The sequence below is a fragment of the Callithrix jacchus genome, chromosome 3 (genome assembly GCF_049354715.1).
Source record: "Callithrix jacchus isolate 240 chromosome 3, calJac240_pri, whole genome shotgun sequence".
Classification (NCBI taxonomy): Eukaryota; Metazoa; Chordata; class Mammalia; order Primates; family Cebidae; genus Callithrix; species Callithrix jacchus.
In genome coordinates this window covers 69,471,679-69,496,116 of record NC_133504.1, presented here as the reverse complement: position 1 = coordinate 69,496,116, position 24,438 = coordinate 69,471,679, and the positions used below count along the sequence as shown (strand labels likewise).

The 24,438-nt window shown below is 35.5% G+C and overlaps 1 protein-coding gene, 1 long non-coding RNA gene and 1 pseudogene across 5 annotated transcripts; 1 reads left to right on the top strand and 2 right to left on the bottom strand.

Annotated features, from left to right (window-relative positions):
• Positions 1-1,030: 1,030 nt before the first annotated feature.
• On the bottom strand, positions 1,031-1,684 carry LOC100396012 (large ribosomal subunit protein uL22 pseudogene; annotated as a pseudogene). Its single transcript, XR_013532904.1, has one exon. The product of XR_013532904.1 is annotated as a large ribosomal subunit protein uL22 pseudogene (transcript).
• A 2,030-nt stretch (positions 1,685-3,714) lies between these two features.
• Positions 3,715-6,214, bottom strand: LOC144581752 (uncharacterized). Its single transcript, XR_013532905.1, has 2 exons — positions 6,042-6,214; positions 3,715-3,878 (listed from the first exon to the last, which is right to left on the bottom strand). It is a non-coding gene; the product is annotated as an uncharacterized LOC144581752 (long non-coding RNA).
• Positions 6,215-6,323: 109 nt separating this feature from the next.
• Positions 6,324-24,089, top strand: PLK4 (polo like kinase 4). Of its 3 annotated transcripts, none has more exons than XM_002745364.7 (16): positions 6,324-6,579; positions 7,238-7,333; positions 8,369-8,464; positions 8,546-8,660; positions 11,054-12,074; positions 12,803-12,903; positions 15,519-15,889; positions 16,743-16,847; positions 17,228-17,330; positions 18,020-18,169; positions 18,945-19,078; positions 19,173-19,264; positions 19,395-19,542; positions 20,302-20,442; positions 22,148-22,254; positions 23,461-24,089. In XM_002745364.7, exons 1-16 carry the CDS (start codon positions 6,550-6,552, stop codon positions 23,561-23,563), a joined length of 2,913 nt encoding a protein of 970 aa, XP_002745410.1. In that variant the 5' UTR covers positions 6,324-6,549; the 3' UTR covers positions 23,564-24,089. The 3 variants fall into 3 exon arrangements, with proteins under 3 accessions (XP_002745410.1, XP_008990976.1, XP_035148868.1); XM_008992728.4 differs by having other exon boundaries at positions 6,324-6,611; XM_035292977.3 differs by lacking the exon at positions 6,324-6,579 and adding an exon at positions 6,826-7,110.
• Positions 24,090-24,438: the final 349 nt, after the last annotated feature.

The window sequence follows — 24,438 nt, the reverse complement described above, 5'->3', positions numbered from 1 at the left end:
GTGATCTATCATCAAGTTGCCTGATTCCTTCATCTGCCATCCCCGCTCTACTATTAAGCCCATTTTGCAAATTCTTTGTTTGCCCTTTTTTCAGTTCTTTATCTAGTTCCTATTTCTGTGTTGAAATTTCCTATTGCTCATTCATTACTATCATAATTTCCTTTATATTCTTGAGCAAAATAGTTATAATAGCTACTTTTAAATCCTTGAGTACTAATTCTTTCATCTTGGTTAACTCAGTGGTTAGTCTCTATTGATTCTCTTTTCTCTTTTTAAATTTCATGTCACATTTTCTTATTTTTTAAATATCTACTAATTTTGGATTTTCACCTTGGCATTTTGAAAACTTAGAGATAATAGATTTTGTTATGTTCCTCTTAAAAAGTACCATTCTTCTGTTTCTATAGACATCTAAATGACCTAAACTCAAATTCCAAACTCTATCTTCCTTGGAGTGGGAAGCAACTAAAAAAATCTGTGCAGTTCTCAGCATCAGCTAGACAGTTTAAGTCTGCACAGCACATGTGTAATTCACGGCACAGCCAAATATTTGGGTAGAGCTTTTGCACAGAATTTATGGTTTCCCTCTCCCGCCCTATATGACTTTCTACTCACTTTCTAGCTGCTGTGGTCAGCCCAAATTCTGGTCTGATTCCTCAGTTGGGTAAGACTGCACAGACGTGGCAGCACCTGGAACTTCTATCAGTCACAGAGTCATAAAAAAGTTAAACTCACACTATAATGCATTTCTAAAAATGATTGAACTTTGAAATTCATTATTGTACTGTTCTCTCTACTTTTCAATTTGTCTGAAATTTTTTTATAATAAAAAAACCATGCTCAATATAAGTATTTTAAAAATTAAGGCTATGGGAGGTAGAAAATCAAAGTTCCCTGCAATCGCTGCATCTACATATAACCTCTATATAGAGCCAATAGACTATCTTAGTAAAGTAGACTTATCGCTTGACTCAGACTATCTCAGAGGGAAACATTATTTCAAGGAAGATATGAGATGAGATGCTTCCTCTTTTTTTTTTTTTTTTCCTTTTAGTTGCATTTATTTTAAGGCTGAATTTACTCCCGTGCCATAAGTTTTTGCTTCTTCAGTTTCTTCTGGGATATCTTCTTCTTCTGGGCAACCTCCTCTTCTGGTTTAGGAACAATCTGTTCCTTTTCAGCAAGGATCATCTCAATGTGGCAGGGAGAACTCATGTATGGGTTAATTCGACCATGAGCTCTGTAGGTCCGGCGGCGCATCTTGGGTGCTTTGTTCACTTGGATATGCTCAATGACCAGAGAATCTACATCTAAACCCTTAAGTTCAGCATTACTCTCTGCATTTTTAAGCATGTGCAGCAAAAATTCAGCACTCTTTTTGGGCCACCGACCTTGTGTCCAGCCCCACTGCTTGGCCTGGGCACACCTGCCAACTCCACCATTGTAACGTCGGAATGGTACGCACTGTTTCTGTAAAGTGACATCTTTCAGATACTTCGTGGCTTTTCGTATATGCATACCCTTGATGGCCTGGGCAGTTTCACGTGTGTTCTTAAAGTGAACGCGAAGATTGGAACCTCTTGATTTGCATGACTTTGTGGGGTTCTCCGGATCAAGTGAATAGTGAACCATTTTCACAGATTACCTCAGGCCGCTTGGGGAAAGAGGAAGAACGGTGACTTCTGGGAGATGCTTCCTCTTAACATAGCTTCCTCAGAACTACACATCACTATTCCTTAAAGTGCTGTTCGGAACATTAGCTTTGCTCTGTATTTTCTTAAACTGTAGAAGAAACCAAATGTTATACGAAGAGGGGAAAGGATCTTATGTATCTCAGCTGTAATATGTACTTAATTATAATAACATTGTATACTCTGAATATTGAGATAAACAAAAGTTATGAGGTGGCCAGGTGTGGTGGCTCATGCCTGTAATCCCAGCACTTTGGGAGGCTGAGGCAGGCAGATCACTTGAACTCTATACTTGAAGTACAGAGTTCAATGCCAGCCTGGCAACCATGGAAAAACCCTGTCTCTATTAAAAATACAAAACTTAGTAAAGCATGGTGGCACATACCTGTAATACCAGCTACTTGGAAGGCTGGGGCATAAAAATTGCTTGAATCCAGGAGGCAGAGGTTGCAGTGAGCCAAGATCATTCCACTGCACTCCAGCCTGGGTGACAGAGAGAGATGCTGTCTCAAGGAAAAAAAAAAGTTATGAGCTAATTACATTAATTACATTTAGAGAATGAGGTCATAAGAACTGAGGACAGAAAGGGATAAAAGTGGCCAAGTGTGGTGGCTCACATCTGTAATGCAGCACTTTGTGAGGCCAAGGCAGGTGGATCATCTGTGGTCAGGAGTTCAAGACCAGCCTGGTCAACATGGTGAAACCCTGTCTCTATTAAAAATACAAAAATTACCTGGGTGTGGTGGCAGGTGCCTGTAATCCCAGCTACTCAGGAGGCTGAGGCAGGGAACTGCTTTAAACTGGGAGGCAGAGGTTGCTGTGAGCTGAGATGGCACCACTGCACTCCAGCCTAGGCAAGAGAGCAAGACTCTGTCTCAAAAAAAAAAAAAAGAAAAAAGAAAAAGAAAAATGAAAGGGGTAAAAGTAAAAGCAACTAAGGAAATAGTTCCTCATCTTCCACAACAGAATAGAGCTAAACCTATAACTGAAAAAAATAAAAAAAGAACATAAGCATGTTATTTAGAAATATGGTGGAATATATAAAAATGAACAGTTAAATGAATTGAAGAGGGTTGCATCTGGGAAGCAGAAATGGAGAGTTTGTACACTTACTCTTATTAATTTGTTATAAACAATTTGATTTAAAATTTTTAAAATTATATATACATAACAGTGATTAAATAGAAATTAAAGGTAGTAAGAACAACTATGTAAAATTAGATTAGAATTGGTGATATCAACTTGAACTCATGATTACTAATAATAGTTTTTTTCTTTAGTTCCATCTGCTGAAAAGTCATAGATGCAATGACACTTAAATCACAATAAGCTTTCTGAGCCCCCAGATACTGTTCTTTAAGTACCATTTTCTACTGAAAAGTGTCAGGACACTTTGCAGAAATGGCTCCCTTCAGTGCTGGGTCAGAAAAAGCCCAAAATAAAACTAGAACATCTTGTTGTACCACAAAGTAAAGAACTGCTAAATATATACATATGTTCTATCAAAACAGCTAGGTTGAAAGGAGCTCTCACTGTAACAAATCCCAATTTGAACACCAAAATAAGTAATGATTGTGATGGGTTATAACCCTTTGAGGAAATGGATTATAGCTGATTCAATAATCTGGGAATCCCTAAATCCATACTCATCTATCTTATCTGTGATAACACAGATGCTCCTTGACTTGTGAGGGGGCTACGTCCCAATAAATTCATCATGAGTCAAAAATATCCTAAGTCAAAAAATGCATTTAATACCCTAATAAATAAATACATTATAAAGACAAAATACCATAAATTGAACCATCATAAGCTGGGGACCATCTGTATATCATTAAACAGGGCAAAATGTAGGACTCTTCTTTTTTTTTCTTGAGACAGGGTATCGCTCTGTTGCCTAGGCTGGGGTGCAGTGACATGATCTTGGCATACTGCAGCCTTGGTCACCCAGGCTCAAGTGATCTTTCCACCTCAGCTTCCCGAGTAGCTGGGACCACAGATGCACACCACCTCCACTGGCTAATTTTTGTATTTTTTTGTAGAGACTGGGTTTCCACTGTTTTGCCCATGCTGGTGGTCTCAAACTCCTGGCTCAAGCAATCTGCTCGCCTCGACTTCCCAAAGTGCTGGGATCACAGGCTTGAGTCACCACACCAGGCGGAGCTCTTCTTTTTGGCAAAGTTGTTTCTAATAAATATGGAGAGAGAACAATTATCATTTTGTAACTATCATAGTAAAGACTAGTTTAGGAAAAATCAATAATACTGCAGAATTGTGAGAGGTTTTTGCTGAGGAGTAGGATATTTGCATTAAATTCAAGTGTCTCCCCCATGGATTGCTTATTAGTTGCAAGTAGAAAACCAGTAATTTATACTGTGGAGAAATTGAGATCAAATGGCATGCAACACACACAAACACACACACACACACCCCTAAGGGTGGTGACAATGTGTTAATTTGATTGTTGTATATGTATATCAAATCATCATGCTGTACAACTTGAATAAGCACAATTTTTGTCTATTATACCTCAGTAATACTGTAATGAACAAATGGTAAATAATTGGCTTGCAGTCTTCAAAAATCTCAATGTCACAAAAATACAAAGGTTGAGGAACTCTTCCATATTAAAGGAGACTAAAATGATATGGCAACTAAATATACTATGTGATCCTGTACTAGATCTATACTGAAGGGAAAAATGCTAGATAAAGACATTACTGGAACGATTGTGTTGTTCACAATCTAATGTCCAGACTGTAGATTAGATTAAATATAATATTGTATCAATGTTAAATATCCTTATTTTGATAAACACACAAGAGGATACCATTGTTCTTAAGAAATTCACATTTTAGAAGAGGTAAAAGAGCATAGTGTATGTAAAGTTTTTAAGAATGATTAATAAAATACAAATATTAAGCTTACATTATTTATATAGTATATATTATTTATATATTTATACATGGATATTACACATGAAGAATACTAAAACAAGTATGGCAAAATGTTAAGAATTGGTGACTGAGTAAAGGACAATAGTTCTCTATTACTCTTACAACTTTTCTGTAAGTTTAAAATTATTTGTAATAAAAAGTTTTTAAAAAATGGGCCAGGCATGGAGGCTCACGCCTATAATCCTAGTGCTTTGGGAAGCCAAGATGGGCAGATCACCTGAGGTCAGGAGTTTCAAGATCAGCCTGGCCAAAATGGTGAAACTCTGTCACTACTAAAAATACAAAAATTAGCCAGGTGTGGTGGCACTGCCTGCAATCCCAGCTACCGGGAAGAGTGAAAAAGGAGAATCACTGGAACCCAGGAGATGGAGGCTGCAGTGAACCAAGATCGAGCCACTGCACTCCAGCCTGGGCAACAGAGCAAGGCTCTGACTCAAACAAAACAAACAAAAAACAATTATGGCGAATCATAGGAACTTTTGAAAAGTCAACAGCTAAGGCAAGTCTTAGTTGGAGGACTGGAATCAGGGACCTAAATGAGAACCACTCAAGCATTATAACATTACCTTTAATGAAGGATTTCTGGAAATGAAGGAAAAAAGTTGACTTGTCTCTGAACAGAGATTTTTTACAGCTTCCATATAAACAAATTTAAGTAAACTTGAAATACACAATAACGTAGAGGAAAAGAGCTTTCATTTAAGAACAGATCTAAGTTTGTGCGCTAGTCCTGTTTGTTATACATCCTTCCCTGAGCATCACACTTTTCTCACCTGCAAGACACCATCCCGGCTGGGTGTGGTGGCTCAAGCCTATAATCCCAGCAGTTTGGGAGGTCGAGAGGGGTGGGTCACGAGGTCAGGAGTTCCAACACCAGCTTGGCCAACATGGTGAAACCCCTTCTCTACTAAAAATACAAAAATTAGCCGGGTGTGGTGGCGTTTGCCTGTAATCCCAGCTACTGGGGAGGCAGGAGAATCGCTTGAACCTGGGAGGCAGAGGTTGCAGTGAGCTGAGATTGCACCACTGCACTCCAGCCTGAGCAACACAGTGAGCGTCTGCCCCACCACGCACTCCCAAAGAAAAAACAAACGAAAAAACACCGTCCCAAACTTATAAAGGTCTCTTTTGATCCCTACAAATCATAGTGTATGAGATCTCCTAACTCTAAGTTATTATACAAATGACACAATAATATTAAAATCTTAGAGGAGTTTACCAAAATAAAGAATGGAGTTCGTATTCTTAAGGTACCATACACATTAATTACAGTTACAAAAAAATTACGGAGCACTTGGTAGTTGTGTAACCGGTGTCCCTTTAAAAAAGGTAATGCTTTTTTTCCTTGTTCTTTCAAGTCTTAAACATGTGACATTTTAAAATATTTTTAAACCTTTACGGAATTAGAAGTGGCATTTCGAACAGTGAAGTAACCGATCAGCTATGAGTGTTCCATCTCTAAAGCTTGCTCTTTCACCCATCTTGCAGAAGGTCGTCCGAGAGTAGGCTCGCGACACGCTCCCGCCCAAGTCCGAGACCGCAGGAGCGCTTCCGGGCCTTGGCGCTGAGGTCTAAAACCCTCGGCCAGCCAAGAAGAAGGGACTGCTGCGCATGCGCGCCCCGGGGTAGCCTCTCCGGAGCGAGCCGTGTCGATACGTCACCACCAGCCTCGCACGAACTGTAACCGGCGGGAGTCTTTCAAAATGGGAGCGCAGAGGCACCGCCCAGGCCTTGGAAGGTGTCGGGGAGGACTCTCCGTGGCTTTAGCGTCGTGGCCTGGAGCGGCGGCCTAGAGAACCAAGCCTGATGGGCGCCAAGAGCGGCTGGCTGCTTGGAGCGTTGCCTCGAAGGGACTGGGTGAAGGAAGATAATTCGGAGAACCCAGGCCAGAGCCTGGAAATATGGCGACCTGCATCGGGGAGAAGATCGAGGTGAAAAGACGCGGCAGTCTGCAGCGGGGCGGGTAGGAGTAGTTATGGCGGGACTGGAGACCTCCGTGGGAAGGGGAGCGAGCGAAGCTAACAGCTGCGGCACCGGCGCCGAGGTGCTTAGGGAGGGTCCCAACCGCCCGACCCCAGCTGTTTAGGGGCGGAGCGGCCCGCCCCTCAGAGACGGTAGGGGTAGAGGAGGCGGGACAGGTGAGTCCCTCGCCGCCCGGCCGTGACCCCAGGTACTGCGACTTTCTGTCAGCAATCCCGCGGGAGCTGCCGCGCTAGAACAGGGCAGGGCTACCTCCTACTTCTCCAAGGCGATGACGGTTATCTCCGGCGGGAGCTGCGGCGGGATTCTGACCAGGCGTTAGGCTGCCAAGGGTTGGCTGGAGATGGGAGGAGGGCGCTTAGGCTGCACCGAGGTTAAGGAACCAGATCACTAGGGTGCACCATCTCGAGTCCAGCTTGGAAGCTCAGGGATCCCTGCACTGAGCCAACATGTCTTCCACCCTAGACACCTGCTGCATCGAGGTGTAATACCTGCTTGAATTTTGTCAAATTCCCCTCTCGATCCATTTTTATCTTCTTTTTTCAGCCCCTTCTCATCTTCCTTTCTACTGTGAGTCATCACACATAATCTTTAATTTTAACTTTTAAGGATTTTAAAGTTGGAAATCTCCTTGGTAAAGGATCATTTGCTGGTGTCTACAGAGCTGAGTCCATTCATACTGGTTTGGAAGTTGCAATCAAAATGGTAAGAATAAACTAATCAACTTCTGTACTTTGCAAGTAACTACAGAGGTGTCAGAGATGTCAGAAACTCCTGCACACCAGCCTTTCCTTTGATTATGGCGTAAAGAACACTTTGCATAGGCAGAAGATAATAGGGCCAAGTCCAGCTGTTGAGCTTAAGAATATTTTAGGAAAGCCTTGACCTTGCTTAAATAAGTGTTATATCTTCATTAATATTCAGTAGACCTAGTATATGGTATAATTATGCATACTTGGAGTAATGAGTAGAAATCAACTAACAAGTAATTTGTTTATGAGTATACTGTGTATAATTCTGTATTACACTAATAATCTAAAATTATTCTTCATTGTTAGAAGTTAGTCTAATAGGAGTAACATAAACATAAACAAATTAAGAATAATTTTTCAGCCGGTGGGTGACTCATGCCTGTAATCTCAACACTTTGGGAGACCGAGGCAGGTGGATCGCTTGAGCTCAGGAGTTTGAGACCAGCTATGCAACATGGTGAAACCTCCTCTCTACCAAAAATTAGCCAGGTGTGGCAGCTCGTGGTCCCAGCTACTCAGGAGGCTGAGGTGTGAGGATTGCTTGTGCCTGGGAGATTGAGGCGGCAGTGAGCTGTGATCGTGCCACTGCACTCCTGCTTCGGTGAGGTGACAGAGTGAGACCCTGTCATTAAAAAAGAAAAAAACAAAGAATCTTTTATCTAAACCACTTGGAAAAGGAAAGGGAAGTTTTGTTTCAAAGTTTGCCTGAGTTGGGAATTTTTTTCCCTTATAATTAGGCTAGTTGTGCTATTAGATTATTTAAATTGAGAGAGGATATTAGAATGAATTGGGCAAACTTTTACTAAGCATCCTCTCTGCCAAGCACTCTGCTAGGTGCATGGGGAAAACAGATTAACAGTAGATTGACTGCAAAGTCATATAAAAGGTTTTCAGACTATTTTAAATTAAAGTATACTTTGTTTTCAAAGTTCACTTTTAACCTGTTCACATTTGAAAATTTGTCAACATTTAAACCTGTTCTTTTTAGATAGATAAGAAAGCCATGTACAAAGCAGGAATGGTACAGAGAGTCCAAAATGAGGTGAAAATACATTGCCAATTGAAACATCCTTCTATCTTGGAGGTAAGATACTAATTTTATAGAAGTGACCAAGGACACTGAATTTTTGTATATTTTAATTTATTATGCCCTTTCACATTTCAGCTTTATAACTATTTTGAAGATAGCAATTATGTGTATCTGGTATTAGAAATGTGCCATAATGGAGAAATGAACAGGTATCTGAAGAACAGAGTGAAACCCTTCTCAGAAAATGAAGGTAAGCATCTGTTGTTTTTTTTGTTTGGGTAGATAAAAATTTTGCTTTTTAAAGTGTAGTTTTGAGGAATATGCTATTTTGTAATATATAGTAAAACTGTTTGAATTATTACTTCAGGCTAGAAAATATTTCCCATGCTGCTAATTGTTAAAACAATTCAATTACTACAGTAGTAAAGTTAGAAATTTGTTGTCCTTCTGTCCTTAAAACCACATTTTAAATTAAATAATTGGTAGCAGTTTACTGTAAGCATTTTAGGATGCCATTGGTGGCTATAGAGTAGTTCTAAATCAAGCACAAATAGTCATTGAAACTGTTTATTATAGAAAATGTGAAACATATAAGTAGTGTGCTATAATGAGTCCCCTTGAATTTAACACTCAGCTTCCAAAACTAGTGACTCATGGTTATATTATTTCATCAATACAGTTTGTACTCCCCTGATTTTCCAAAATATTTTGGAGCAAATTATAGACATTTTTAACTTGAAAGATTTCAAAATATAGACTTCTTTAAAAACATACTCAAAAAGTCATTGTCACACCTAATAATTCTTTACTATCAACTATATAGCATCGGACTTCCTCAATTTCTCATGGATAATTTTTTGCAGTTCAAAGCAGAACCAAATAAGGTCTATACATTGACACAAGTAATTGTTTTCAAGTTATCTTGCTCTGCTAACTGAAATTACAGGTAAGTTAAGAGAGGTGGTTGCTGATAGGCTTTTTGTACATCTGAATCTATTTAAGCCATTTGGAAAACAATTCGGGAATATGAATTTAGAGTTATGGAATATTTATATTCTTTTACTCCGATTCCATTGTTGGAAGTTTATTCCAAAGAAATAATACAAATTGAAAAAAATCAATACACATGTTGATAATGACTACTGCATTTTTGTATAATACTTCATAAGAAAGAGGACTTATTTGGCTGGCGCAGTGGCTCACACCTATAATTCCAGCATGTTGGGAGGCTGAGGCAGGACCAGCCTGGCTAACATGGTGAAACCCTGTCTCTACTAAAATGTAAAAGTTAGCCAGGCATAGTGGTGCAAGCCTGTAATCCCAGCTACTTGGGAAGCTAAGGTGGGAGAATTGCTTGAACCCAAGAAGCAGAGGCTGCATTGAGCCAGGATCACACCACTACACTCCAGCCTGGGTTACAGAGCGAGACCCGCGTCTCCAAAAAAAAAAAGAAAGAAAAGAAAAAGGCCTTATTAAATAAGGCGGAACCTGTAAAACCCATAAAGGAAAATCAATTTGACTAAATTAGAATTTAAAACTTTATATGACTAAAGCTATTAAAAGACAAAGGAAGGAAATATTTGCAAAATGTACAACTAGAAAATTAGTACTGTATTAAAAGATATAAGACACACCTAAAAAGAAAAGCTAATTGAATAGACAAATGGACATCTAATATGAGCAGACTGTTCACAGAAGAGAAAATACTGATGACTAATAAACATATGAGAAGATGTTCAAACCCAATAGTAATCATAAGAATGCCAACCAAAATAATGAGGTACCATTATTTTTTATTCAGATTGAGACTATTGAATGTTAACAAGGATGTACAGGAATATATAGGCTTTTCAAGGGTAATTTTGTGTGGTATGGCAATACTAAATTTTCCTATCCTTCAACCTAGTGATTCTACATCTTGAATCTACCATAGAGAAACAAACTATGCATATATTCAAGAAAATAAGCATGTACAGGAATGTTTATTACTACATTTTTAATCTTGAAATTTTATAAATGATCCAAATACTCATCAGTAGCAATTAAATATCTCTGCCACTGATATAGAAATATCTCTAAGAAATATTGTGAAGTGGGGAGAAAAGTAATGAACGTATATTTTTGATACCATTGTTGTATTTAAAAAGCATTTATTTAAGTGTATCTCTAGATTTAAATGTATGTAAACATGCTGATGAAGGTATAAAACAAATTACAAACTGATTACTTAGGAGAATTTGGGAGATGTGGATGGGACTTTAGCTTTTTTTTTTACAATTAGAATATATGTAGGAATTGTTTGTGCAATTGTTTGTTTTCTTAATTGCTATGGTTACCCTAATGACTCTCAATTGCTAAAAAAGTTAAGCTTCTCTTATCTGTGTGTAAAACACTCATCAGTTGGAAAGAACAAAGATTAAAAGGAGTGCCTAGTTTTCTTAAAGATTAATATATCTTCAGAGTGGTGTGATGGTACCACTGTGATAATTGCTGGTAATTGAAGTAGCTGGCAAATCTAGGCTCCAAGCCAGTGTTCTAATATAATACTCTAGCATATGTACCTGGGTTTCATAATGTTTACTAAATCACTGAATCTTCCAGAGTTTCTAAATTGTAAATTTCTCTTTTTTTATATCCTAACAGCTCGACATTTCATGCACCAGATCATCACAGGGATGTTGTATCTTCATTCTCATGGTATACTACATCGGGACCTCACACTTTCTAACCTCTTACTTACTCGTAATATGAATATCAAGATTGCTGATTTTGGGCTGGCAACTCAGTTGAAAATGCCACATGAAAAGCACTATACATTATGTGGAACTCCTAACTACATTTCACCAGAAATTGCAACTCGAAGTGCACATGGCCTTGAATCTGATGTTTGGTCCCTGGGCTGTATGTTTTATACATTACTTATCGGGAGACCACCCTTTGACACTGACACAGTCAAGAACACATTAAATAAAGTAGTATTGGCAGATTATGAAATGCCAACTTTTTTGTCAATAGAGGCCAAGGACCTTATTCACCAATTACTTCGTAGAAATCCAGCAGATCGTTTAAGTCTATCTTCAGTATTGGACCATCCTTTTATGTCCCGAAATTCTTCAACAAAAACTAAAGATTTAGGAACTGTGGAAGACTCAATTGATAGTGGGCATGCCACAATTTCTACTGCAATTACAGCTTCCTCCAGTACCAGTATAAGTGGTAGTTTATTTGACAAAAGAAGACTTTTGATTGGTCAGCCACTCCCAAATAAAATGACTGTATTTCCAAAGAATAAAAGTTCAAGTGATTTTTCTTCTTCAGGAAATGGAAGCAGTTTTTATACTCAGTGGGGAAATCAAGAAACCAGTAATAGTGGAAGGGGAAGAGTAATTCAAAATGCAGAAGAAAGACCACATTCTCGATACCTTCGTAGAGCTCATTCCTCTGATAGATCTGACACTTCTAATAGTCAATCTCGAGCAAAAACATATACAATGGAACGATGTCACTCAGCAGAAATGCTTTCAAAGTCCAAAAGATCAGGAGGAGGTGAAAATGAAGAGAGATACTCGCCCACAAACAACAATGCCAACATCTTTAACTTCTTTAAAGAGAAGACATCCAACAATTCTGGATCTTTTGAAAAACCTGATAACAATCAAGCACTGTAAGAATTCTATCAAAGGCGTTTTATTTTTTGATAAACATTATACTAGTATAAATATGAAGCTGCATCTAAGCTGAGGGGTTACCAGGGAAATGAATATCTTTAAATATGTATATATATACTGTCATGTTTCTGAGGTACTTCTCAATTATGATTTTTATGTATTATTAGGATGAAAATTAGAATAATAATTTGACCTGTGGTTAACAGTCTTAAAAGGAGTGTGTGTGTTCATGAATGTGTTTATAGGATTGCTTAATTTTTGGAAATTTTTAGTCTCATTTTTAAATTTTGTATGGAATGGGTCTCCAGTGCAAAGTATTATGTATTAGTCATACCTTACTCTTAAAGTACTTTAATAATAACTATATGCATAGATAGAAAAGCTGAGCCTGAGTGGTCATAATACTGACTGCTTCCAACATGAAAACTAATTTTTAGTGACTATAGTTTGGTTTTTTTTCTTTTTCTGGTCATTTTATGATTTTTATGCTTAAGTTATAAGAGGGCAGAAGCCTTATAGAAATGCTATCAAAGTGCCCTGGGCATTTTGGCCTGGGAGTTTAACTTTTTAGAGATAACATAGTTATGCCAATATTGTTTTCTATAGTTATTCTAAAATGTTCAGGTGTTCAAATCAGAAGAAATCTTCCTTTTCTAATATTTTTACTTTAAAATGTTACCTGATAATTTATTAGTTTATGGGATTTTTTTGTTTGTTTGTTTAGCTCCAATCATCTTTGCCCAGGAAAAACTCCTCTTCCATTTGCAGACCTGACACCTCAGACTGACACAGTACAACAGTGGTTTGGGAATCTGCAAATAAATGGTGAGTTTTTAATGGAGTATTTAATCAAGAATTAATTACCTGGACACTTACCAATCATTGCAGTGTTCTATTTGAGGTTTTTAAAGAAAATCATTTTCTGGCTGGGTACAGTAGCTCATGCCTCTAATCCCAACACTTGGGAGGCCAGGGCAGGTGGATTGCTTGAGGCCAGGAGTTTAAGATCAGTTTGGGCAACATAGTAAGACCCTGTAACTCCAAAAAATAAAAAAATTAGTCAAGTGTGGTGGCATGCACCTGTAGTCCCAGTTACTTGAGAAGCTGATTCAGGAGCATTGCCTGAGCCAAGGAATTCAAGGCTGCAGTGAGCTGTGATCACACCACTGCACTCTGTGACCCTGCCTCAAAAAAAAAAAAACAAAGAACATTGGCATGCAGTGGCTCATGCCTATAATCCCAGCACTTTGGGAGGAAGTGAGGCAGATCACTTGAGGTCTGGCATTGGAGACCAGTCTGGCCAGCATGGAAAAACCCCGTCTCTACTAAAAATACAAAAATTAGCTGGGCGTGGTAGCATACACCTATATTCCCACCTACTTGGGCGGCTGAGGCATGAGAATCACTTGCCCGGGGAGGCAGAGGTTGCAGTGAGCTGAGATTATGCCATTGCACTTCAGCCTGGGTAACAGAGCAAGACTGCCCCCCCCCCCAAAAAAAGCATTTTCAGTTCATCTCAATAAAGCTGTATTACAATATTTGAATATTTGCTATAAGTCAGTCATTGTCCTTAATATTTAACATATATTAAGTTCTCACATAAAAACATGAGGAAGATACTGTTACTGTCTCCATCTTATAGATGAGGAAACTGGGTACACAGAGCTTAATTTGCACAAGCTATGTGACCATTCAGTAGAGGAGCCAGGGTTCTAACGTAAGTAGTCTGGCTCAGAGACTTTTTTCTTAACCCCTATGCTTTGCAACCTCTCAATAATCAGCACCTACTATCAGTGCCCATAAAATAATCAAAGATGGTTGACCTTATTTTTAAGTAGAAGCTGATAAGGACATTATAGGGTACCAATGAAACCTCACACTGAAGTACAGAGCTCCTAAAACCTAAACATTTTAAACAGCTATCATCACGTCATTATGTTGTTTATAATACAGAGTTTGAAGGTTAAACATTGCTCATAATGAACATGACAGATTCACAGAAGGTGAGTTGGGAAATGATGTAAAAAAGACATGTGGGCCGGGCACGGTGGCTCACGCCTGTAATCCCAGCACTTTGGGAGGCCGAGGCAGGTGGATCACGAGGTCAAGAGATCGAGACCATCCTGGACAACATGGTGATACCCCATCTCTACTAAAAATACCAAAAAAAAAAAAAAAAATTAGCTGGGCATGGTGGCGTGTGCCTGTAATCCCAGCTACTCAGGAGACTGAGGCAGGAGAATTGCCTGAACTCAGGAGGCAGAGGTTGCGGTGAGCCGAGATCGCGCCATTGCACTCCAGTCTGGGTAACAAGAGCAAAACTCCTTCTCAAAAAAAAAAAAAAAAAAAAAACGACATATGGAGAGGAGGAGATCATTTTTTACTAAGTGTCGTATTACTTCATAGATAAAAAGTGCATAATACAACTGCAATTTAAGCAGAGAGTTGTATGTTATCTTGAGTCTATTCTTGTTTTCTTTTTTTTAAATGCATATTATTTTCAGAAGCATAAAAGGAAATTAATTTTTTTATTTGTACTTCTTGGAGATGGTAATTCAGGTTTGTTTTTTAAACTATAAAACTGCCACGTACTTAATTTTGCACATCTGTTGTGTTTACAGATACTTATATTTAGTAACACAGACTTGTCTGAGATAGAGAAATAACCTTGTTTATAATAATCCAGTAGTGCTCCTGCAATTTTTCAGTATATTATTTGACACAAAATACTTTGTAATGAGAGTAGGGGAGAGCACTAAAAAAGTCATTTAAGAAAAACATTATAATTCAAATTTTTAGAGTTTAGTGTTGAAAAATTGCCTTACCAAGTTTTATATAATTTATTCATAAGCCTTTAAAAGATAATGTTTTGTATGTGAACTTTAAGGCCATACAAAATATAAATTGGTAAAGTTAATAGCTTTTTTAAAAATGTGGGTGCAAGTACATAGGTAATATTAAATATTAATATTAAAGCTGTTCATATAGTGTTTTTGCTTTTAGTTGCATATTTTCATTAATTACAAGTATTTCTAAGTAAAAATGGGCTATACTGATCTTAGAGTAAATTTTTGTATTTTTCTCATGTAGAATGATTACTTGGGAACTCAAATCTGCTTTTGTTGGAGCATTGGCGATTGCTTGCTTTAGGATTAATAGGTGACCATATCGTGACTAGTTTTTGTTTTATGTTAATATTTTTTGTGTCTTAGTCTTAGGAATACTAAAGATATTTCTTTACGATCTGATTTAAAATGTCCTTTCAAAGTCATTATCCTATTTTGTCTTAAAACTGCTTATTTGTTAGAAAATTAAGAGCTCTTTTTTTACTAGATTTCTTTTGTTCAGAAAATGCTGTTATAATCAGAATGACATTGTTTTGTGTCAACTTGTGTTTTTAGTTATTTACTTAATTGCTTCATTCTATATGTATATTACAGCTCACTTAAGAAAAACTACTGAATATGACAGCATCAGCTCAAACCAGGATTTCCAGGACCATCCAGATTTGCAGAAGGACACGTCAAAAAATGCCTGGACTAATATAAAAGTCAAAAAGAGCTCTGATGCTTCTGATAATGCACATTCTGTAAATCAGCCAAATACCATGAAATACATGATGGCACTTCACAGTAAACCTGGGATAATCCAACAAGAATGTGTTTTTGGCTTAGATCCTCTTTCTGAACAGAGCAAGACTAGGGATGTGGAGCCACCATTGGGTTATCAGAATCGTACATTAAGAAGCATTACATCTCCATTGATTGCTCACAGGTTAAAACCAATCAGACAGAAAACCAAAAAGGCCGTGGTATGTCTGTTATTTTCCTGAGTTACTACATAACATTTTACTTGAGAATACAATTCTTGAGAACATATTTTTTTGTCCTCTGTAACATTCCTTGTACTTGGGGGTGTACATGATCAACTATATTAAAAAGAAAAGAAACTGGGTGTTTATGGAAAAACAGCTCTTGTTTCCCTCTATCTTCTTAAGAACAGCGAATTGATACTGATAAGTTTTAGATTTCATATTATTAAAATAGATTTGAATGAAAACATTTTAAAATAATACTGGCTATATGCTGTGTTAAAGGTTATTTTGTTCACAATTCCAATCAGTGAGTCAATATTTAATATTATCCTTTTGCTTCTGTTTTTATTGTTTCTAAATTTAATCCTATCTCAAATTTTTTAAAAACTAGAAAATATAACTTTTTATTTTAGCATCTGGAAGTAAAGAAAAGGCATGTGCACATTTAAGTTTAGAGTTTAAAAATTATTATATGTGAATTGAAAATGATGTGTTTTTTTTTTAATTCTATCTTTATCCTGTTCTTTGTTTCCCGTTTTCCCATTTCATTCTTGCCTTTGTTTGGCTTGCTATTATCTTTTCAAAGCCCTTATTCTCCACCCTACCTTCTGCTTGCTTTCTGCTGATTGATTATCATTTCACACTTCATTATACATTCTTACCTTTGTACCATATGGTTCACAGTTGTACTCAAATATACCTCTGATCTGGACTGTTGTAGTGAAGCAGCTATTTGATTTTGACTTCAATATTTGTTTCTGCCATGGTTAAGTATTCCTAAGTACTATGTATGTCAGAGCTGTTCTAGTAAACAAAAGAATTATTACTGATTTTTAGGTTTTTTTTTTAGGTGAGCATACTTGATTCAGAGGAGGTGTGTGTGGAGCTTCTAAAGGAGTATGCATCTCAAGAATATGTGAAAGAAGTTCTTCAGATATCTAGTGATGGAAATACGGTAATGTGGAATTACTTTTTATCTTACAACTTCAAATTATTACTTAAGCACATTTAGCATTCTAATTCATTTTACAATTATGTAAGTTTTTTAAAAATCAGTTTCCTGGTATGATAGTGTCTCTGGAATTCAAAAACTGAAATAGCATATTAAACATTTAAATAAATTAGTGTACTATTAAAAATAATTATATCTAGTAACAAAATCTAAATTTTTGCCTTCAGTTAAAAAGCAAAGAAAATGTTTTTATAGAATATTTAATATTTTTCTATAAAATAATTTTAATGTTACATTTAAACACTTTTCATACTTTCGAGCAAAATGTAATACTGGAACTTAATGGTATGTAATTAGAATTTTTAAAAAAATCTTTTTGGCAGATCACTATTTATTATCCAAATGATGGAAGAGGTTTACCTCTTGCTGATAGACCTCCCTCACCTACTGACAACATCAGTAGGTACAGCTTTGACAATTTACCAGGTATGCGAATTTACCAGGGAATCCATTTGGATCATAGATTTATATGTATTTATGTATAAACTCTATATATAAATATGATACATTATAAATATCTTGGCTTTGGTCAAACTTTAGGTCATATCATATTCTTATACTTTGTTTCTGGTGAGGGTTGTATGCCTTTAATGCAATGTTTACTATTAATATTCTGTGTTATAATGGTACTGTATTCTACTTAAGTAAAAACTAACTCTAGAACATTAGTCATATGTCTTACAAATATAATTTGTACATTTGTTTAGAATGTGGCCATAATTGTGTTAAAAAATTCAACATTGCTTATTTCAGAGCACATATACTAAAATTGGAATGTTACAGAGGACATGGCCCCTGTGACTCACAAATTTGTGAAGCATTCTGTATTTAAAAACTAATTCACCATGATGTATCTCATGACCTTTGAAATCAGTGCTGCTACATAAATGATTATTTATGATTATAGTTAACCAAATTTGACTCTCAGTTTGGTTTCTGGATATTATGGACTGGTGACATAATTACTGAAGAGTAAGACTTCATTGAGGTGACTCATAGAAAATAATAAGAAAACCTGTCTAATCTAACTCTATTAGAAATAAAAATAAATAGGTAAAACTATATATCAAGTCAACACTTTCTTCCCTAATGTTAAGTAATTATTTTTTCCTTAGAAAAATACTGGCGAAAATATCAATATGCTTCCAGGTTTGTACAGCTTGTAAGATCTAAATCTCCCAAAATCACTTATTTTACAAGATATGCTAAATGCATTTTGATGGAGAATTCTCCTGGTGCTGATTTCGAGGTTTGGTTTTATGATGGTAAGTACCATTTGGAAATGGTAACTTGTTCCTTTAGTTTGGAATTTAGTAGTTACATATATGTGGGTTTTTAAAATTCAACACAGCCAGTTTTAAAGATGTGTATGTATGTAACTATACATATAAGTTGCATAGCAGAGTATACATGTCAAATCATATTAATCAAAATTCATATATACCTTCCTTTAAACAATTTATCTTATAATATGTATATTAGTCCTCTTCTCCTACATAACTCCAGTTTAACTACATCTAGACTGATAGTATAAAAATCACATGAAATGAGCCATGTCCTATTTCTTATTAGAAACCTTAAATGGATATATACCATATTATGAGTATTATAAATTTAGCAAAAAGGATAGGGTTGAATCAGAGAATTTTTTCAATCTATTCTGTAAAGATGAATTTTCTTATTTTTTAAATCTATTTCATAAAGGCAACTATTTTTTAATCTATAAAGCTCCTTGAAGGGATGCAAAGCATTCATATCATATAGTACACTATAATTGTAGCTATCCTTAAATTATGTTTTTGTATGAATGTAGTGATTTTTTAAAATATAAAAGTATCAGACTTAAACCAGATATATGTTGGGGAAAAAAATGGATGACCTTATTGAATACTTTGATAGTCTCATTAATAGTCAATAAATGAATGAAAATGATACCTTGATGTAGGAGCCATTATATACTGATGCGATAATTAATATAAATCTAGGAATATATTTAAAAAGGATAAGAGAACAGTTTTCTGATTTTTTTTTTTTTTTTAGGGGCAAAAATACACAAAACAAAAGATTTCATTCAGGTGATTGAAAAGACAGGGAAGTCTTATACTTTAAAAAGTGAAAGTGAAGTTAATAGCTTGAAAGAAGAGATGAAAATGTATATGGATCATGCTAATGAGGTACATACCTAATTGTAGGTTTTTTATACGAATTAATGATGATTATGAATGACATAGGTGAAATAATGACGGAAGCACTCTTCTTTTGAAATAGGGTCATCATATTTGTTTAGCACTGGAATCCATAATTTCAGAAGAGGAAAGGAAAACTAGGAGTGCTCCCTTTTTTCCAATAATCATAGGAAGGTAAATGTCTGCAAATTTTAAATATCTAGCTAAAATATTTTTTAAAGTTTGGTGTTTATATTATAAACATTCTTTAGTTTTCTGTAAATTGAAAGCTTCAAGGGAATATATTTGGACTTTTCTTCTTCAGAAAACCTAGTAGTACTAGTTCACCTAAGGCCTTATCACCTCCTCCTTCTGTGGATTCAAATTACCCATCGAGAGATAGAGCATCTTTCAATAGAATGGTCATGAATAGTGCTGCTTCTCCATCACAGGCACCAATGCTTAATTCCTCTGTAAGTAAATATATGTCACTTCTGTACTTTAAACCTTTCAATGATTGCCTGATGCCCATCATATAAAATGGTTTGGCTTTACTATCATCTACCTACTTTCCAACCTCATCCTGAGCCACTTTATTCCATACTATCTATGCTTACGCCTCAAAGGCCTTCTTTCAGTTCTTTAAACAAGTCAAAAGGCCTTTTCACATGCTGTTCACTTGACCTAGAACTCTTTTCCCTAACCTCTTAACTTTATATGAGTAATTCTTTTTAGGTCTCTTTAAATGTTACCTCAATGAGCCCTAATCTCAGCCCTCTTGGAAAAGCTAAATGTATTAATATTTACATATATAGTTGTTTTATTTTTACTAGTAAAATATCATTAACTGCCTAAATGCTCATGATAGGCTCATGGTTAAATTTATTATATATTTAATGAACATGGTGGTGAAGATTATTTAGCAATGTAGAAAAATGCAACATTAAAGAAATAGGTGTGTGTATTTGTGTGTACTCACCCACATGCATAAAAAGAATATGCCATGGGATTAAAAAGATGAAAGAAATCCACCAAAATGAAAACAGCAATTTTGTGGGTTTTTTTCTTTTCTGTATTTTTCTAATTTCCAATAATGTGGTTATATTTTCATTTAAAAAATTTTGTTTTTAAAAAATTCAGCTAATGAAAAATTCCATAATTTTCTGCTTTTGCTGAATTTGGCTTATAAAAATGCTGAGGAATAATAACTTCCTGTCCTTTATTCTTTGTAGATGATTACAAATGAAGGACTTGGTCTTACAGCTACAGCTTCTGGAACAGACATCTCTTCTAATAGTCTAAAAGATTGTCTACCTAAATCAGCACAACTTTTGAAATCTGTTTTTGTGAAAAATGTTGGTTGGGCTACACAGGTGAGAAGTTTCTAGTAGAGTGAATTTTTTTCATTATGAATTTCTTTTCATTTTCACACTGATAAGACAATTACCAAAAAATACAAATTATTGTAATGATACTTTTTTACAAGGAAGTTTTTGTACCTTTTTACATCGGTTATATCATTAAAAATTTTAACTTCTAAATTTGTATACAGTTGGAAGACTCCAGACATTGCTGACAAGAGGTTGCCTGCTAGGGCCGGGGTGACCTACTTTTGCCCTTTGTTTTTAAAGTAGAGGTCATGATAATGACTAATTATGAAGAGTAGACTGTGATATCTGGGACATTTTAAGTTTGGAAATTATTTGTAATCAGTATTAGTAGAGTAACTTTCATTTGGCAAAAGAAAAAAAGGATTTTTGCATTAAAAGTCAAGTGAAAGCCAGGTGTGATATCACATGCCTATAGTCCCAGTTACTCAAGAATCTGAAATGGGAGGGTCGTTTGAGTCCAGGAGTTTGAGGCCAGCCTGGGCAACAAAGCATGACCCCATCTCTTTTAAACAGTGAAGTCAAGGTCAGGCATGGTGGCTCGTTCCTATAATACTAGCACTTTGGGAGGCTGAAGTGAGCTAATCACAAGGTCAGGAGTACCAGACCAGCCTAGCCAACATAGTGAAACCCTGTCTCTACTAATACAAAATTAGCATGGCATGATGGCACACACCACTACTTGGGACGCTGAGGCTGGAGAATCACTTGAACCCGGGATGTGGAGGTTGTGGTGAGCCGAGATCACGCCACTGCACTCCAGCCTGGGCAACACAGCAAGACTCCGTCTCAAAAAAAAAAAGTGAAGTCAATATTGAGTTTCAAACTTACAGAATTTTATGTAGGTGTGAACTTATATGTGTATGTTATCTGAAAATTTGAAACTTGGAGACTTCTAAGCCTGGCACATGTACTTTTACTTATTAGTGAAGTAAAATGCAGCCTAGTACTTTATGGGGGTAGGTAACATTTGTTGAGCACCTGCTTTGTGGTATCTACCATGTGTTTCACGTACATTGTTTAATTTATTCTCCAAAATAACCTAGTAAAGTCGATGTATCTCCTTTTATAGATAGTAAAATTATGGTTTATAGCAGTAGGTTGACTTGCAACAATCCTATGCTATACTCTTAAGTTGGCAGAGTCTAGATGGCAGAGCCTAGGTCTGTTTGATTTGGTGTCCATATACTATGTGCTTCTCCACTTTGAGTGAAACATTGTGACTACTAATGACTAAAGGAAGAAGTTTCAGAGGCTAAAATATAATATTCTCAGGCCAGGAAAGACATTCTTGTGGCCTAAGGACAGAAAATGTTGCTTTTATTTCCTAAATCTTTTCTTGGTAAGAAATACTAAATATTTCTTGTGGGGGGGGGAAAAAAAGCAACAACCAAAAAACTACTTCAAAATCCTAATGGAAATTAATGGGAAACAGAATTTACTTAGAATAATTCTAATATTATAATATCTTAGCTATTAAAGGAATAATCTGAAAAAGACATGAATATTCTCAAAGCTACTACCATCGCAGCCCCAAATTTGTAGTCACTTAGAGAGTTTCTTTTTAACTGTGGAAAACCTGTTAAATATTAATATAGAACCATAAATCCTCTGCTGTATAGTAATTTTGTATGCTGCTGCTGCTTTTTTTTTCTATTCCTGTGCTTACCTGTGCTTATTATTTTTCTAGTTAACTAGCGGAGCTGTGTGGGTTCAGTTTAATGATGGGTCCCAGTTGGTTGTGCAGGCAGGAGTGTCTTCTATCAGTTATACCTCACCAAATGGTCAAACAACTAGGTAAGTTCTTAAAATACTGGTTGAGATTCAGCCCTTTGCTATAATTTATCTTTCTCTATATGTTGAAATAGATGATTTTTAAAAGTTGCTTCTTTCATTTTGACAATGATCGTATGATTCTTTAAACTGTTAATTATTCTTAGCATATAGTCGTTTATGCATATTTTATAATTATCCGTATTAATGCAGAGCAATTGGTATGAATAATCTACTCTAAGAGGTTGGGTTCCTCGTAGCCTTACTGTTCCTTAGCGTAACTTGGTTGGCCCTATTCAGAAGTAAGGGACTTCTAATTCTAGGTTTAAAGTAATATACCAAACCTATTTACTTAAAAGAACATAAAAAAAAAAAATCTTTGTTTTAAGATATAACCTGATTATTTTTCCCAAATGAAAGGCTATATCCCCAATCTAATGTAAAGTGATTAATGTTTTTGAATGTGTATATTCATTTTATATGAAAATGTGTATCAGGCACCAAGCCAAAAATAAGAAGTCTGCCAATAGGAGAAACAAGGAGTCATTTGCTTTCCACATTTAAACCAGAACTTATTGAAAGTACAGTGCTGATGATGCCAATGCAGACATGCTCCTTTATGAGAAGTGCTTATTGTAATGGAAACACTTGGGACAAATAAAATCTGTAGATACCTACCAACTGCATTTTTGTGTTAAATGTATATAACACAGTGCCATCACTTAAAGAACTATGCTTCAAGTGAGAGGCTTTGTTAAAATCTCTTTGAGGTGCTCCAGAAACTGGAAGGATGCAGATGCAATGTGGGTAGAACCCTCGTTCTCAGGATACATGTTGACAGTTTATTTGGTATATCATTTGGAAATTGTTAATATTTAAATAGAAATCTATTCATAATGTGTTTAGTTTGGTATTTTTCTTTAGAATTAAGGCCTTTTAAAATTAATGAATCTAGATTTTTGGCTTGCTTATGAAATTATGAAGCCAGTTCAAGTTTATCTAATTTTCTTTCTGTTATTTAAATGTGTTGAGAAAATGGTCTGTTTTAAAAGAAAAGAAACTCTGTATGCTTCACTTGATTTAGATATCTAGTAAATAATTGTTATAATTTTTCTGAGGTGCTTCTTGTTATTGAAGAATTGCTGAAAAATATAAGGTGCTTTTTAGTATTCTCATAAGAACCAAGTAATTAAGTTATGTTTTTGTCTTTTTTTCTTTTGCTTCACTTAGGTATGGAGAAAATGAAAAATTACCAGAATACATCAAACAGAAATTGCAGTGTTTGTCTTCCATCCTTTTGATGTTTTCTAATTCAACTCCTAATTTTCATTGATTAAAACTCCTTTCAGACATATAAATTTAATAAATAACTTTTTTGTTGGCTTTCAAGTAAAGTGATTTTTTTTAATTTAACTTCTTCAGAAAGCCTTTCTATGAAAAAATTTTAACGTATACTGTAAAGGATGTATTTTGAGAGAACAAAGCAGAATGAAACTTGAGTCACTTACTAAATAGAGTGGATATAAAATAGTACACCTGACTTTGCTCTTAGATCATAATTCCCAAACTTATTATGTTTATGTATTTGTATTCAACAATCTTTTAAAAGCAAAAATATAAATGATGTGTGGTATATTTCTGCTTTTATTGTTTTCCCTATGTTTCAGACATGTTGAGAATCATGGACAAAACCTGCTGAAATTTGGGAATTTTTGAACATGTAAATAATGTGTATTTATGTTATAAGTAACATATGTGAACATGTATATTTGTTTTATATTTATTTTTGTAGCACCAGTGTCTGATGAAACATTTTCGCAAATGCATTTTATAAAAAAAATAAATACAGTGATAAGTTACATTATCTTTTGATTCATTTAATTAAATACTTATTTTAAAATAACTACTCACTTTTAAATTTGTTGCCTGTTTAGGAGGAGTCAATTAAATTTTAAATGATAATTTTGCAAACGTTAAATACATTGTTTATTATCTGAAAATATTGGTATATTTTAATAAATATTTTAGCACTGAAGAACTTGGTGCAGTTGATTGACATGAAGAAAAATAATCTGTGATAGTGGGATAGCTATTCCTAATGAAAGAATAAGAGTAGCATGAAACTACTTAAATATCATAAAGACTGTTTAACCTAAAGTATCCTACTGGTTTTTATAATCAGAAATTATATTACAGTATTTCTTTTAA

What these genes read in the sequence shown, in the direction of transcription:
- PLK4 (XM_035292977.3), top strand. Translation starts at nt 7,078, where the DNA reads ATGTCTTCCACCCTAGACACCTGCTGCATCGAG. An exon ending in AACATCCTTCTATCTTGGAG is followed by an intron (nt 8,465 to 8,545) that starts GTAAGATACTAA and finishes TTCACATTTCAG; the next exon opens with CTTTATAACTATTTTGAAGA. An exon ending in CCAAATGGTCAAACAACTAG is followed by an intron (nt 22,255 to 23,460) that starts GTAAGTTCTTAA and finishes TGCTTCACTTAG; the next exon opens with GTATGGAGAAAATGAAAAAT.